This window comes from Oryzias latipes, chromosome 21 (assembly GCF_053564925.1).
Source record: "Oryzias latipes strain Hd-rR chromosome 21, Olatipes_Hd-rR_3.1".
In the NCBI taxonomy this organism is placed as follows: domain Eukaryota; kingdom Metazoa; phylum Chordata; class Actinopteri; order Beloniformes; family Adrianichthyidae; genus Oryzias; species Oryzias latipes.
Window position 1 is genome coordinate 18,342,245 of NC_136257.1, and position 14,665 is coordinate 18,356,909.

General features: G+C 41.7%; 1 protein-coding gene across 1 annotated transcript; it reads right to left on the reverse strand.

Annotated features, from left to right (window-relative positions):
• Positions 1-1,076: 1,076 nt before the first annotated feature.
• Positions 1,077-13,451, reverse strand: igfbp5b (insulin-like growth factor binding protein 5b). The gene is made up of 4 exons (XM_023950917.2): positions 12,693-13,451; positions 5,577-5,791; positions 5,342-5,461; positions 1,077-4,446 (listed from the first exon to the last, which is right to left on the reverse strand). Exons 1-4 carry the CDS (start codon positions 13,024-13,026, stop codon positions 4,315-4,317), a joined length of 801 nt encoding a protein of 266 aa, XP_023806685.1. The 5' UTR covers positions 13,027-13,451; the 3' UTR covers positions 1,077-4,314.
• Positions 13,452-14,665: the final 1,214 nt, after the last annotated feature.

Below are 14,665 nucleotides of genomic sequence, written 5' to 3' on the forward strand. Positions count from 1 at the left end.
ACTCATTTTTAAAAGGAAAATGATCTGGGATATGCCACAGACTGATGGACCACAGAACTGATGATTTGTAATTTACACTGATGTCACTGCGGATTATTATTGATTAAAATAAGTCTTTACATCCTACAACATTTCATTATATTTATGGTTAGTATGACAATTAACGAACAACTGCTAACCCCTTTGACTTATTTTTAATGAACGTTCCCAGTGGACTTTTATTCATGCCCATGATTAAAAGCAAAGAGCCTCTTCCCTTTGTGATGCATGCTGTCCCACTATCTTACAGCCCCTCACAACCCCAACGTAACATTACCGGTGCAACAAAAATGGCGAGCAATATTAATGGCAACAAATATACTATTTGTCTTCAAGAGATCAGAGTAGAGCGGAGCAGCGAGCCTGCAGCCCACCCAGCATATTGTCTACATTACAATCACGATCTTTTTTAAATAGCATTTTTTCATCTGCTCCTGATTTACAGTGATTTGAATAAAGAAATACTCAAAAATGTGGGTTGTTACACTAAAAACTAGAGAAGAATACTTGGTGAGACTTAGCCCAAAACTTAGACCATGTGAGACATCTAAAATTGTTGGACTAATCGTGTAGTAAAAGAGGCATAAAGACTTTGAAGCTCTGCATGTAGTCATTTTCTTGTTCACTACCTCACAAATCAAACCTGAACATATGAGATTTCCCAGCATGCCCCTTCTATGGGGAGTCCGTTTCACCTTTAAGTGGTAATAAAGCCAAGCGCTCCATAACTTGCATCCTTCAGGCTAGAAATATCTTCTTTCTCAGTTATTCTGAGGCTCTCACCTCCTCCCCCCATCATCGCTGCAGTTCTACCTAACGTTAATTAACATCCTTGTTCCTGTGCAGTTGTTCTCACTATGGTGTAGAAAAACCAGGTGACTTGCCTTCAGGCCAAGCATTACAAAGTCACATCCTGCTTGCTGTCTCAGACTTGTGCCTAAGAGGTTTATCAGCTAGAGATTATCCGGCGCTTAAAACTCTACATCTGAAGTGGCTCTAAAACATGCCACAGAAATGAAAAACCAACAAGGGATGGCTTAAATGAATACATAACTTTATTTAAATAAATGCTTTGTCATATCAGAAAAAAATAGACAAAGGTTAAAAGAGTACATAAATTACAGGTTGAATAAATATTACACAGTGATATTCACTTTATAATTTGAGATTTTTTAACATTTTTTTGTTTTTAGTTTTTTTTGTTGTTGTGTCGCTCCAAATACTGACCGATATTTCCTACTATCCTCCGATGGGTCTGTTTGAGTCAACACCAAATTCTGTAAAAAAAAAAAAAATAATAATGATGATAATAATAAAACCCAATCGCGTCCAAAAAGTGTTATGTATTCAGAAAACTAAAACCCAAAATTGTACTGTAGTTACTGTTCTACTGAAGAAAGAAGTGTGAAAGTGAGTTTAAACCAAAGCAGGAGTTGGGAGACCTGAGAAGGTGACGACGACCTGCCAACACCCGAAGGTGGCAGGACTTTGCAAACACAAGAAAATGTGATGTGAGCTTGCAGAGGAACACCACCACCAACCCAGATTCCAAAACTCCTCCAAACTGTCCAACTGTTGCTACCTGTATCTAACGTCATGCAATTGGTGAGCCCACATCGGGGAAGTGGCGACGATAATGACTCCCGCCCATGCTGCTTCCTCTCCCTCTTCCACTGTCCCTCATCCACTGTTTTCTAGCAATTGTCTGTGCAATAGGCCGTGAGAACACCCGTAGCTGAGTCATGTTCAACTGTCTTTTTTTTGCCTCCAAAATGATCTCACTGGTACTAAAGGTCCCAGGCATGGGCTTTTAACAGCCCCTGTCAATAATCTTTACCTCAAAGCATTGCCTTTGAGAAGTAAGCAAAATATAGAACACCTAGGGATCCACGCTGATCCACCAACTTCACAATAACCCCTCCCACTTTTATTTTTATTGTTTTAATGTTTGTGTCTGATTGACGATTATGAGTAAACAAAAGAAGTGCAAGCTGCTTTCTTGTCTGGACTTTGAAAGTGGTGGAAGGTTGGATTTTCAACAACCCCCCCCCCCCCCCCCCCCCCCCCAAAAAAAAAAAAAGGTCTCCAAACATCCTTTTGTTCCTCTTCTTGTGCACAGATTGGCATAAAGAAGCGAGAACCTTAGCTTATTGGTTGTCAGAGTTGAAGCTTAAACCCGAAAGTTGCTCCTACGTGGTTCCTTTCACGTCCAGGATTTTACTTAAGCCACTTGAAATTACAAATGTATTTTCACTGAATGGCTGTATCAGCTCCCAGTTTCCACTATAAAAGTGTACCTATTCCTCTCCATGTCAGTTTCACAGCGGTACTTAAATGCATTTGGTAAGGCACAGAAACGGAAGAGCTCTAATACCAAAAAACCCTGCTATATCCTCTAACCTTTAAGCTCCCCAAGGATACGGACATATCACTTCTGCTAAAAAGGCATCTGATCAGTAGGATTCCAGAGGCATCTTTGACTGCTCTGTCAAATGACTGTGGACCCCCCCACAACCACCCAAACACCCCCTGACAGGCTTACGAGGACTTAATCAAATTCTCACTGACATTTTCTTTTATCTCAAGCATATTTACATAATTGTCATACTTTGTTTAACAGGAGGAAAAAACAGCATTCAACTACTATATTTTCAAAATAACATACCGAGATTACACTGTAGTAGCAGAACTGAGAGGGAGGGGACCACTTATTAAAGTAACATGGCTCAAAAGTGGGCAGTCTTTACTTCACCGAAGGCAAATGAAACAGCACAAACAAAGCCATACAAAACTGCACGTCTTACCCATGAATCAAAGGAGCAACTGGCCCTACTGGAAGGTTTGACCAACCCCGGACGGACCAGATATAACCTAAACATCATTGATCAAGTTGGAAACATTGACTATATACGTTAACTGGACCAAGACATTGTGACATCACCCATGAAAAATGGCTCCAACCAAATACATTTCAGACTTTAACCCCTCCCCCATTCCAGACATCATCAGTAAGCAGTGATTGTAAAGAGTCACCATCTCTATGCAACCACTATTACCAATCAGGAGTGAGCTTGTTGGAAGTCCACACCTCTACCACTTGAAGGCGGGCTCGGGTGAATCTGTCATCAAATGATTCCACAAACTATTATCGAGGAATCTGATTGGTCGGTTTATAACTTGAATATTTGCTATAAAGAAAAAAGATCTTGGAAAAAATAATCAGCAAGAACCTGTTAAGAAGTTTTGTTTTTGGCTTCATGGAGCAAGTGGGCACTTCCTGTTTGGAAAGTGGTTGGGAGGGGTCCCTCAGTCCAGTTCTCTTATATAATCAAAGGTTTCAAATCTTTTTATTTTTTTACCAGTAGCACCAGCACCCTCTAAACCATGTCAGCTTGTATGGCAGTGTCTGTTGAAATAGGCACAGTTGGCATGTCAGGCTAGCTAAAATGTTGAAGAGCCACTTAAGCAGGTCTATCTGTGTTGGTCTTTTTCCTCTTTAGTTTCTCAAATAAAAACCCACATATTTTTTCCTGACATTACAGAAAGGCTAGCCCCTATACCACCTTAAATGCCAGCATGACAACATTAAACAAAAGAAAAGTAAAAAAAAAAAGACATTCGTTTCTTTTCCTAACAGACTCGCTCCATTTGTACACCAATATGGGTTCATACACATAATGCATTTATACTCACACCCACACACGTTTTTGAGAAGTTTTAACTGAGCAGGATCCCCTTTTTCATAAGTGCTCTGACAGAACCACAAACATGGATTGAGTGTTCCAACATCTTTTAGTCTCTTGGTTCTTTTTTTTCTTATTGAAGATCTAATTCCTCTTCCAATCATCTCTGAAATGCTGCCATAACAATCCACTGTTTCCAACTGAATTTGGTTTAACTCTGTATATTTAGTTATTTTATCCCCCACAATGTTTTGTTTGTGTATTAATTTGATATAACACAAAATAAACAAACAAAATCTGGTCTGCACACGTGTTTCTTTTTACATAACCAGGCTCACACAACAGTCCCAAAAGACATAGTCAAGAAAAGGGATCAAGTAAATCTTTTGTGTGTTTCCTCCATATGAGGAGAGGAGTTCTGGGTCTGTCCTTTTTTTCGTTCGTTTTTCCTTACATGGACGATCCTGAAGTGAGCAGAGGGCGGAGCACACAGGTGTGATTAAGAGAGGAGGCATGGGCCCCGTGTCATGTGGTGGGTAAAGAGTAGGACGATGGGGGTTTCGAAAGAGGGAAGCGGGGGGAGTTCAGGGTTTCACTCATTGTTGGTGCTCTCCAGGTCTTTACACTGAAAGTTTCCTCCGGTGTAGTCTATGCCTGGGAGCTGAATGCCGTACTTATCCACACACCAGCAGATGCCTCGTTTGCGACCACTAGATGGCTTGCACTGGAAAGAAAAATGGGGCAGTGTTTTACTAGAAATGACAGCAAATCAAAGACAGGTCCAATGAATTTGTATTGACATCGTAAGAAAAATACTGGAGGAAGTACCACTTCTGTAACTGCCCAGTAAATGGAAAAGATGACGTACATGTACAATATTTTGTTGACCACATGTACATATTGTCGAAATATTACCAAAAGTTCAACATTGGAAGATCAGAAAACCTAGGAACTAAATACAGTGCTCCCATGCTATATCGCGGTTTACTTTTCACAGTTTAGCTATTATTTTGTGTAATTGTGCAAGTTTTTTTTTTTTTTTACAGCGCATTGTCTTCTGCGTCCTGATTCGCTATGAATTATTGGCACCCAGTCTTCTTTGTGCCATGTCCCCTGTACTGAATAAAGTCAGTTTGCCAAATTTACATAACTCTATTATTGCTAGTTGATCTTTAATTTCATTGTACATTGCTAGAATTCTTTCTTCGAAGGTTTGGACTGCAAGAGTTTAACCAAGAGAGAAAAGTGTGTAACGAGAAGTTTTTCACACTTAAATACAATATTTTGGGGAAAAAAAGTTGACTACTTCACAGATTTCACCTACAGTGGGTAAATTTTTAAAAAGTAACTACTGCAATAACCAAGAAAATCTTCCTGATGTTCTTTTTGTTCTTTTCCTTTCTTAAAAGGAAGAAAAAGGGAAAATAATAAGTTAAATAAACCAAATAATCATAAACCAATAACCATTGCCTTATATAAGCCTGTTTGATAGACTGCAGCTAGCCTTGAGTTCTGTTTGATAAGACTGCAAATAAAAACTAATATTTTGACCAACCAAAGTTGTTCAGATATTTAGCATTTTCTAATTAAAGTCTAAAGGTAATGAAAGGCAAACTCACCTGTTTGCGCTTGAAGAATCCTCGTCTGTCACAGTTTGGAAGGTACAGAGACCTAGCTATTACACGAGATGCGTCTTTCATCCCCTGAATGATTCCATCCAGTTTTCTCCTGCATGGCCCCTTCAAAGACATAAAGTACGAATGTTAGAACATATAAAGAAAATAAAAGGGCTTTTATTTTGGCAAATCTACGGGCTGCCTGTTGATCTTTGAGGTTTTGGTTTACTCTACTTACGAATTCCGGCTCATGCTTGACAATGCTTAGAGGGGTGTAATCCAACGTGGCGCCCATGGAGCGCTGCTTGGTCTGCTTCCTCTTCTGCTCTTTGCGCACCGCTATGTTTTTTTTGCTGTTGACAATGTCTTTGGGATGGAGCGGCACTTTAGCTGGCTGCAGCTCTCCCGGGATCTCTGGGGTGATGGTGTCCTCGTGCTCTCGAGACTCAAACTCTGCAACGAAAGATGTAAAAAGGACGTTACAATATGCACAAAAACTTGACAACTTTATTAGCTTGCCATTTTAATATAGAAGGCAATCAATATGCATGACTCAAATTCTTTATACATTTTATGTTTGAAGTAGTGAGGAGGGTAGAACGAATAAACACTAAAGACCTAAAACACACTTAATGCAGGCAAGACACAGAATGTAAATACAGTTTTTCTGCAATATAAGGTGCACTTAAAAGCTTTATTGTTTTCAAAGAACAACGGTGGTTCTTCTAATCTGGGGCACCACATTTGTGTTTATGGATTAATTCTGATAGTGTTTGTTGATGTTGAAGTGATTTTCAGATGTACGTCTTGTTTTTATGAGTTGCAAGCAAGTTTGGGAGTTATTGTGAAGACGCTAACGTATGAAACCAATATAGCAGTTTGCTAGTGATATCAAAACAGTGCCGCTAGTCAAAAACTCCAACACTACCATCCAATACTACAACAGACCTCTAAAGCTAAAGGCTGGTAAAATGGCAGAGCTGTACGAATATTTCAGAGCTAACAGATTTTACAAGCATGGGAAAAATGTATCCCAAATTTGCACAGCGGCCCAGACTTTTTCCTTTTTCCGCCTGTAAAACATCTCAGCTTGTTATCTGGGCTGGTAACTCCAAAGCAGCTCTTAGGCCTCTGGGTGTCTTAACTTTACAGCAATATGTCAGTCAGCTAATTTAAAAGTCTGAGGAAAGTGTAGGCGCTCCCTCAACAGATATAAATGCTTGTCCATTTGTATCACATTTTATACACTTCCTTTGTGTAATTGGAGTTCCCCCAGGGGGCAGTGTGGTGTTGGGGGTTTTGAAGGCTTTTGATAGGACATCTCAAGGCTTAGGCTCTTTAACCAAACCAACCCCCCACCCGCCCCTTTCCTATCTTTGGGGCTCAGCCTTTTAAGCCTCGACCCCCAGCCAGAGGTTCTTTGAGGCTACAGAAAGACACCCACCCAACCCCACCACCTCCCGCCCTGTTGGCTTAGCTGTACCATAAGTACAAGGCTGTTGTGGGGACTTTGCCAAGCCCCAATTGGCTGTCAGGATGGTGCCAGTGGATGACCCTTGTTATATTTATCTGACAAGGAAACCCGCTGCGGTGCGTAGAGACAGATGCACCGAACCAGAAAATAATTTCGAGGCCATAAGCGATCTGCTCAAAGAGAGGAAAAATTTGCTTTCACGTTTACAGAAAAAATGGTGGGAAAATCATATTTAACAAGCTACTATGACGATGCTCATGAGCCTGCTGGTATTCAACTGTAAAAAAAAAAAAAAAGAACTTAAACAATAAGACATAACAAGGGCGCAAGCTCATAGAAACTGATGTTCAAAGAGCTTGACACAGCATGAGTGTCTGGAGTCTGGGGAAGGAGGGGCGCCGGGGTGAGCGAAGGGCTCAGGGCAGGTTGATTACCAGAATTGGTTTTTTGGCTTCTGCACTGCACAGCCTTTGAAATGAATCTCTCAACTCATGACTTGGCGCGCTTTGGTTTGTGTTTAGATATGTCCTTGTGTCTCCCCGCGCAGACTGCTAAGCTACAGCTATAAATAAATACTTCCAACCAGCATTCCTGTGTGCACCATGTATGTGATAACTGTTGAAAATCTCTTCATTTTTATTCTAAATGCTATTTTCTTCACCGTCATATAATTCAACATCACACTTCATTAGGATGCAATAAACATTATATTGAAAAGAACCACCGTTCTTGTTTAGCTGGAATTGTTGTTTTATCTGAACTCTTATTTAAACATACATGTTCCCAATGACTCCAGTCGCTTTTATAGAAAATAAATGTTTGCCAAAACGAAGACATAAATGGTGTATACATACATCAAAAGTCACAAAATTCTTCATTTATAACTAGGACAAAACCACTCTGTACCAATCTCTAATTCTAAGGGTATCAGATTTGTAAAGTAAAAGTAGGGGACATCTGGTTTAACTCCTGAAACGCAGCCAAGACGCTGGACAAAAGCCAAGCAAGTCCAACGCCTATCTGTAGCTCCTCCATTTAACTGAGTCTAAAGCTGAATTCCCAGCTCTTCTCCTTGTCTTGATCTAAAGGTTTCATTAGAACGAGGGGGAACAGAGTAGCCAACGCGGGTGCACGTGATGCTTCTCTTTAAAAATTAACTTCTCTGAACAATTATGCTTCATGAATGACCCAAGTGATAGACACGCCAAAAAGAAATTCTCTAATAACTATAGGGTTTTTCTCTATCCTAGACATCTAGGACCATATTTGCTGTTTGTTTAATCCAAAAAAACGAGTTGTTACATGACCGTACATTAACTTGTGTTTGCTTCGTCCTGTCTTTGATCGCCTTCCAAGTGTCTGCCCTGCCTCTGAAATTACATCTTAATAAAATGTGAGACATAAGTGAATGGAGGCGCAGTTTCATATCAGCTGGGGTGAGACAAGATAATTGTGGCGAAAAATGAGCTTGGGGGAGCCTGAGGCAGACTAGTAGTAAACCATCCTGAAGAATCCAACTACTTCTTTACGTTTTACATTTGAACGTGGGGCCGGAAACAAAGAGACGTCAACTGACCGGTGGAGTTGTGCCAGTATCTGAGAAGATGTATGATGCAAAGTCAATAATAAGATCAAGCAACTGTAAGAAAACTGCTACTCCAGGTGATAAAAGTGTATTTTTAATGACCCTTTTACACCGGAGCTTTCAGTACAGTGTTTACATTCTTTCAACTATTGTAACTCTTCAACCTTTGACGCAATTAACGTAATTGTAGCGGATTCTGATTAGCTGATTCTTGTTGATCACTTGAACGGTCAAAGGTTAAAGCCCTTTTTTGTTCGAGAAAGGAAAAGCGTACTTATTTTGGCTGCAAACAAATTTGAAAGATGTGTTGTAAATGAACAAACGTGATCTAGTGTTGATCTTACTGTCTGACAGATTAATCAGGTAGAATGTGGCATTCAAAGAATGTTCCAATGGAATGAAGGAGTCCAGTGTTTACCAAGAAATAAATCCTCAAATGGTGCAGCTTATCAAGAAACCGATGTGTGTAGGGCAAACAGGAAGTGGGCTTGAAAAAAACATGACAAATATGATTTGCTGCCCTCTGCCACAGAAGATGACAATAGCTGAGGAATTTCATAAAACGGGCTTACATTCAGGTCAGATGGCTGAATTTGCTATTGTAGATTCAATGAAACGTCCTGTTTGGACATCAGAGCAATATGGTGTGTTGTCTGAGGAATTTCTGTTGTTCTGCCTTCTGCATGCCTCCAATCAGCTCGCCGAACGTGCAGGAAATAACTCTTTGTGCACACAGAATATGTCCATTGCAATCAAAAGTTTCCTGCTTTCCTGAATGCATAATATAAATAGCAACAAGAACAATTCAAGGATCATACATTGAAAAACAGGACTTTGTTTTTGTTTTCTTTGTAAAGGGAAATGCAGCTATAGGTAAGCAAACTATGCAGCCTGTTTATGGCTCATATAAGACAAAGAAACACAGAAACATTCTTTGAAGGCCTCACTGAAAGTAAACAATCAAAGTGAGATGTGTGGCTCCTCTGCAGCTCAATGCTAATTTTGGTCTGAGCGTCTGTCACATTTCGGGGTTTCCAACAAACCGCACGCTCGGATGCAACGTCCTTTTCAGGTCGCCGTCACCACACTGCAATTGCTGGGTGTGACATACTTCCAGCTTCCTCCTGGTGGCAGAGACAGCTATTTTGGCCAAAGCTGAGTGTTCCTGGATGCGCTCGGAGAACCTTCGAGCTAAGGAAAGGCGGATCCAACATGCTGCTTGAGACCAGATTAACACTTTTCCTTGTGTGGCTTTATAGTAGGAGGCTGTGACATGCCACAACTCTACGACAAATTTTACTGGACGGTGTATGCTTTTGACCAAAAATAATTAATGCTAATGTTTAAATATTTATTTTAACTGAAACTGATGATTATTGGTTGTAATTTTATTAGTTTTGAAGCATTTATTAATTCTGCAGTTAACCTTTTAACATCGGAGATGTCGCCAGTGAAACCAAAATAACACGCTCTAATTTATCGTAATTCTACAACCGTGTACCCGATCAATGTAGATCAGCTAATTTACATGGATTGTGTAAGCACTTTGCTGTACAATGTTGCATATCAGTGCAAGGTTGCTTTGCTCTGCTTCAGAATTACATTAATTACATAAACAGTTGAAAAGTAACGGTAGTCAAAAGAATGTAAACACTGTACCTAAAGCTCCAGTAATAAAGGGTTAATTCATACTATTGACTAACTCAGGTTGCTTCTTAAATCAAGCTAAAAATTTCGCTGGCATTGCTAACACCTTACAGTATACTTCAGATACTCTCAACTTAGCATAGGATCGTTTCAAAATTCTAAATGTGACATGGAAGTACAAATAAAAAAAAAAAGTTCCTCAAATGACCACTAGAGGCTGCTCTTCAAAGGGAGCAACTTTATACTACAAACCTATGTTTGTTGCTTTATGTTTCTGTACGGGGGGGGGGTTAAAGTTAGCAGTTGTGTAGGGGGGGAGCCAGATCTTGTCAGCATTGCTAGTGTCATAGCCCATTGAGTCGCTACTATGGAGGTTCCGTAAGAACTCTGATGGATCTGAGGGTACGATTTCAAGAGGCGTGGCTCCACTTCAGCAAATATCTGGACCGTAGCTTTGGTGTGACCACCATAAAAACACTGTTTCACTGTTAGAGTAAATGGAAGTTTAGACGTTAATGGGTAAAATGGAAGAGTTTGGATGATCAGCGGCAGGTTTCTATGCTAGCTACTGTGCGTTGGAAGTTAGATCAATTCAAAAGCATGAAATCATATGCTTTTCTGCTCGTTTAGCTCTAACTTCACAGTCGAATGGAGGACTAAACCCCACATGGAGGAGCTAATATGACTGTAACTCGTCATAGGTCTAAATGCACCTCCAGATGGAATCAGCTTTTTTTCTTTCGTTGGTTCTGGGGACGTCGGTCTTCCAACTATACTCCAATGACCAGCTGTTCCAAGGATGATGTTAGCAACTCAAAAAGCATGGTAACACTCCATGTTTTCCAAACATCAAAGGTAAAGCGTTGTCCAGTGTGTTGACAGACGGCGAGAAAGCTAACCCCACGGTTTGTGAGGTATTCATGGGAATATGAAACTTTCCGATCTGCACTTCTTTAAGGACCGGGCGGTTGTAAATACTGAAGGCATGTGACACGAGCCACTAAGCTTGCAGAACATCACTGCGGCGATCTGGCATACTTGCACACAGACCCACACGTGCACAGAGATCACACACATATAGGGTATTAAAGTAGCTGTGAGGCCACAGGTTTCCTGTTGCTGCTTCAATAAGGCCATGCTGGTATTGTTCTTGTGTGAGTGGAGCACCTTTTGCTGGTGGTGACACAGAAAGGCCCTTTCAGAGACTCTGAAGGATGATGGCTGGGGGGGCCGCTGTGAAGTTTTTGAGCAGTCCGGTTCATCAATGGTGGAGCGGCTTTAAGGGCGTACCGCAACCTGCAGCTGACCATCCAAGCGACCCCGGCAACAGCAGATCTCCCCTTGTGCCCCCAGTTTGACAGCGACCCCTCCTCCCCACCTCCCACTGTTTACATTGCTCAGCTGGCAATGCATGCGAGACAGGGGCGGGAAACAAGACGCAAACCGCTCTGCTGAATCACTGCGATGGAGCTGAGGGGCGGATGTTCCGACTGTTACCCCGGGCCAGTGTGGGATGAACCATTCTGAGGTGTCATCGATAACTAACACACACCCCCGAAAGCACTGACAGGGTGGTGTTCCCTTACAACAATCCAGATAGTGATCAATGCCAAACACCAGGTTATTTTTAGAACAGTGATCAGTGTCAAGAACAGAAGGATCTCCACAAGAACAAAAAAAAAAAGTGCTAACTTCCATTTCCAGGAGACAGAAGTTCACCAAGCAAATGTCTTAAATCATTCAAGACAGTTGGCTGGACTCCACTCGTCCCTCTGTCTGCTTCTCTGTTCCCTTCTTTTCTCTCAGGCATGTAGATTTAGTGGTAATCCGACTCTGAGCACACCACAGGAGCTGCCTGCAGAACTAAATCCATCTCAGCTCTGCTTTTACAAGACCAAAAGACAGCATCTCTCTTTACCATAACAGCTGGTTAGTTGGGATTTTTTTTCTTCTTCTTCTTCTTTTTCTGGTGCGGTTTGACTCCGTCCAGGACTAGAAGTCGAAATGACAGTGGCAAAAGCGGAGCAATGTCACAAAAGAGAGAAAGAGAGAGACACCATTTGACAGACGCGTGTTTTTACAAAAGAAAGAAGGAGCGTGTTTACAAACAAGATAGCTGCGCGCGCGCGCTACCCAGATAACCCTGCCCGCATAAATAAGCACCCCATAAAGCCATTTGAAAACATTATTCTAACGTCACGTGAAGATGGAAAGACTTTCTATGTATTTTAGCTTCAAGGCGAAACGTTTGGAGGAGTTTGGTTTTGCCTCGCGACCTGCTAAACCGCCGCCGCCGCCGAAGGCAGCTCGACCGCAACAAGTTAACCGACAGCAGGCTCCAAACCCCGCAGCTCCGACCGCTGCAGTCGAGCACCAATAACTTAAAAAAATCATTTTTTGAATACATTTTTATTAGATATGGTTACCTTTAAGGTCCTACGTTAGTCGGCCATGCGTCAAACAAAACCGACCAAAGTTAAAAAAAAAAAAAGAAAATGTGACTTTTTTTGTTTGTACCACATAGTTTCTTTTATTTATGTGCATGTGACTCCCAGCCTCAGCATCCCCGTGCGGGACAAGATGCCATCAAATTCGCACAGCTCAGGACCCCCGCGGGTCCGCTCGTTTTCGTCACGCGGCCGTCTTACCTGCGGGCGGGACGGCGGGTTTGTAGCCCTTCTCGTTGGTGCACACTCCCCTGCCGTGCAGCAGTGCGTACAGGGGCTTCTCCTCCCCGCTCCGCGGCAGGCAGCGGAGGCCCTTGCTGCAGGTTCCGGTGTAAACGCCGCACGCATGCCCCTCGGAGAGCGCGCACGTCAGGCAGCAGCCGCAGCCCGGCTCCTTCACCAGCTGGCAGCCGAGCGGCACCGGCGGACACATGGACATCGCCTTGTCGTCACAGGGCTCGCACGGAACGTAAGAGCCCAAGCATCCGGACAGCCCCAGAAGAAATGTCACGAGGAGGCAAAAACTCAGGAACATGGTTGTCGCTTCTTCACTTCAGAGATCTCAAAATGCGAAGAGGAGGGGGAAAAGGAGCCAGGTCTAAAGAACACAATGCCCGAGTCAGATAATCCGATTTTTACAGTTAAAGCCAAGTCTTTATCCAGCAGTGCCGCAATCTTTAAAAAAGAATAATAATAAAAAATAACAGGAGTTTGACTCTGCAAAATAAATGCACAGTAAAAAAGGCAACTTTTCCCCTTAAAAATATATTTAAAAAATAAGTCTTTGTATGAAATTTGCCCCACTTCAGTTAGCTAGGACTCCAGTACTTTCTCCAGCGCAGACTGATCGACTTGAAACCTGCCTTGCCTTTTTAAAAAACAGCCCAAGCCCCTAACTATGAATACGCTAAAGAGAGAAGGGAGGCGCACTTGTTCTTCAGCTTGGCTCTCAGCCAGCACGATTTTTTTTCCAGCAGCAGCAGCAGGAGGATCACTCTTTCACCCTGAGGGCTGAACTGATGCCGCAGCGCAAGGCAAGAAAGAGCAGAAAAGCCACGCAACTCCTCATAAAATGAATATTAAAAATGAATATTTGGAGGGAAATCTTCTTTCCTATAACCTTAGGGCTGCAGGAAAAAAATGTGCAAACACTGGATGCTCACATTTGCGCAAAATGTTCTCTTTAAATTCACTTTATTCGATTGAAATGTAGGTTTTATTGTGAAAGAAAGGTTCATTAACATGTTTAAGTCGTATAAAATAAAAAAGTGTGCGTAAAGATATTTCGACTTTTCGTCTCAGTCTGCACCTGTCAGCCTGTTGCTTACTTTTTTTGCCCATGAAGAACCTGACCTCATTTTGAAGAAGAAAATGAAACTATGTGAGGGGGATCGTTGAATAAAATCAGATTTTCTTCAACTCCAACGTTTGAGTCCAGACTCTTTGCCTCACTGCTTGTCCTGTCGCGTTAGCGTGTGCGTCATTGCGCCCATATGCGCTTCCCTGCACTCCGTTTCCAAGCCGGACGCCTTTTGCAGCTTTCGGCCACTAAGCGGCGCTATTAACAGCGATTATCTGCATGCTCTCACTGTTGCTCTCCCTCCATATACATTTTGGAGCACAATATAATAGTTTCAGTCAAACTGTTATGCTATACAACTTGTTTGGAATGGTCACACATCTCTCTCTAGGTCTCCATGGTGACATAAAACACTCAAAACGATCAATTTATTAACAACTTTCTTTGTTTTGCATTGTAAATTATTAACTTTTCCAACTTTTTAATGTTTTTCACTTTTTTCTTCTGATCTAATTCAAAAACTGATGTATCTGAACAGTTATTTTGCCTTCATAATGGGCTTTGTGTGTTCTCCCACTGATGAAATCAAGTCCCATCTTCAGCCAGAAACACATAAAGCTGATTGAAATTCTTTTTTCTCAAAGGAATGGACTCTAAATTCTTTTTCTCTCGTCCTTTTTTTCATTTTTTTTAAAAGGGTCATAAATTAACTCAGCAGGCCATTAAACTGCATAGTTTGAACTGCAACAGTTAACCTGCTCTTAAGCACAAAAAAAAATACTTTGTTGACTCAGTGTTCCCTCCAAAAACGAGAGGAGTGGCAAAGTCCTCAAAGGCATAAATCTGAGCTACTTAAGCAATAATGATGAGATTG

Coding starts and splice junctions, on each gene's coding strand:
- igfbp5b (XM_023950917.2), bottom strand. CDS start 13,026: ATGTTCCTGAGTTTTTGCCTCCTCGTGACATTTCTTCTGGGGCTGTCC. Junction 5,462..5,576: donor TCAAGCATGAGCCGGAATTC/GTAAGTAGAGTA, acceptor ATGTCTTTGAAG/GGGCCATGCAGGAGAAAACT. Junction 4,447..5,341: donor GATTCTTCAAGCGCAAACAG/GTGAGTTTGCCT, acceptor TTTTCTTTCCAG/TGCAAGCCATCTAGTGGTCG.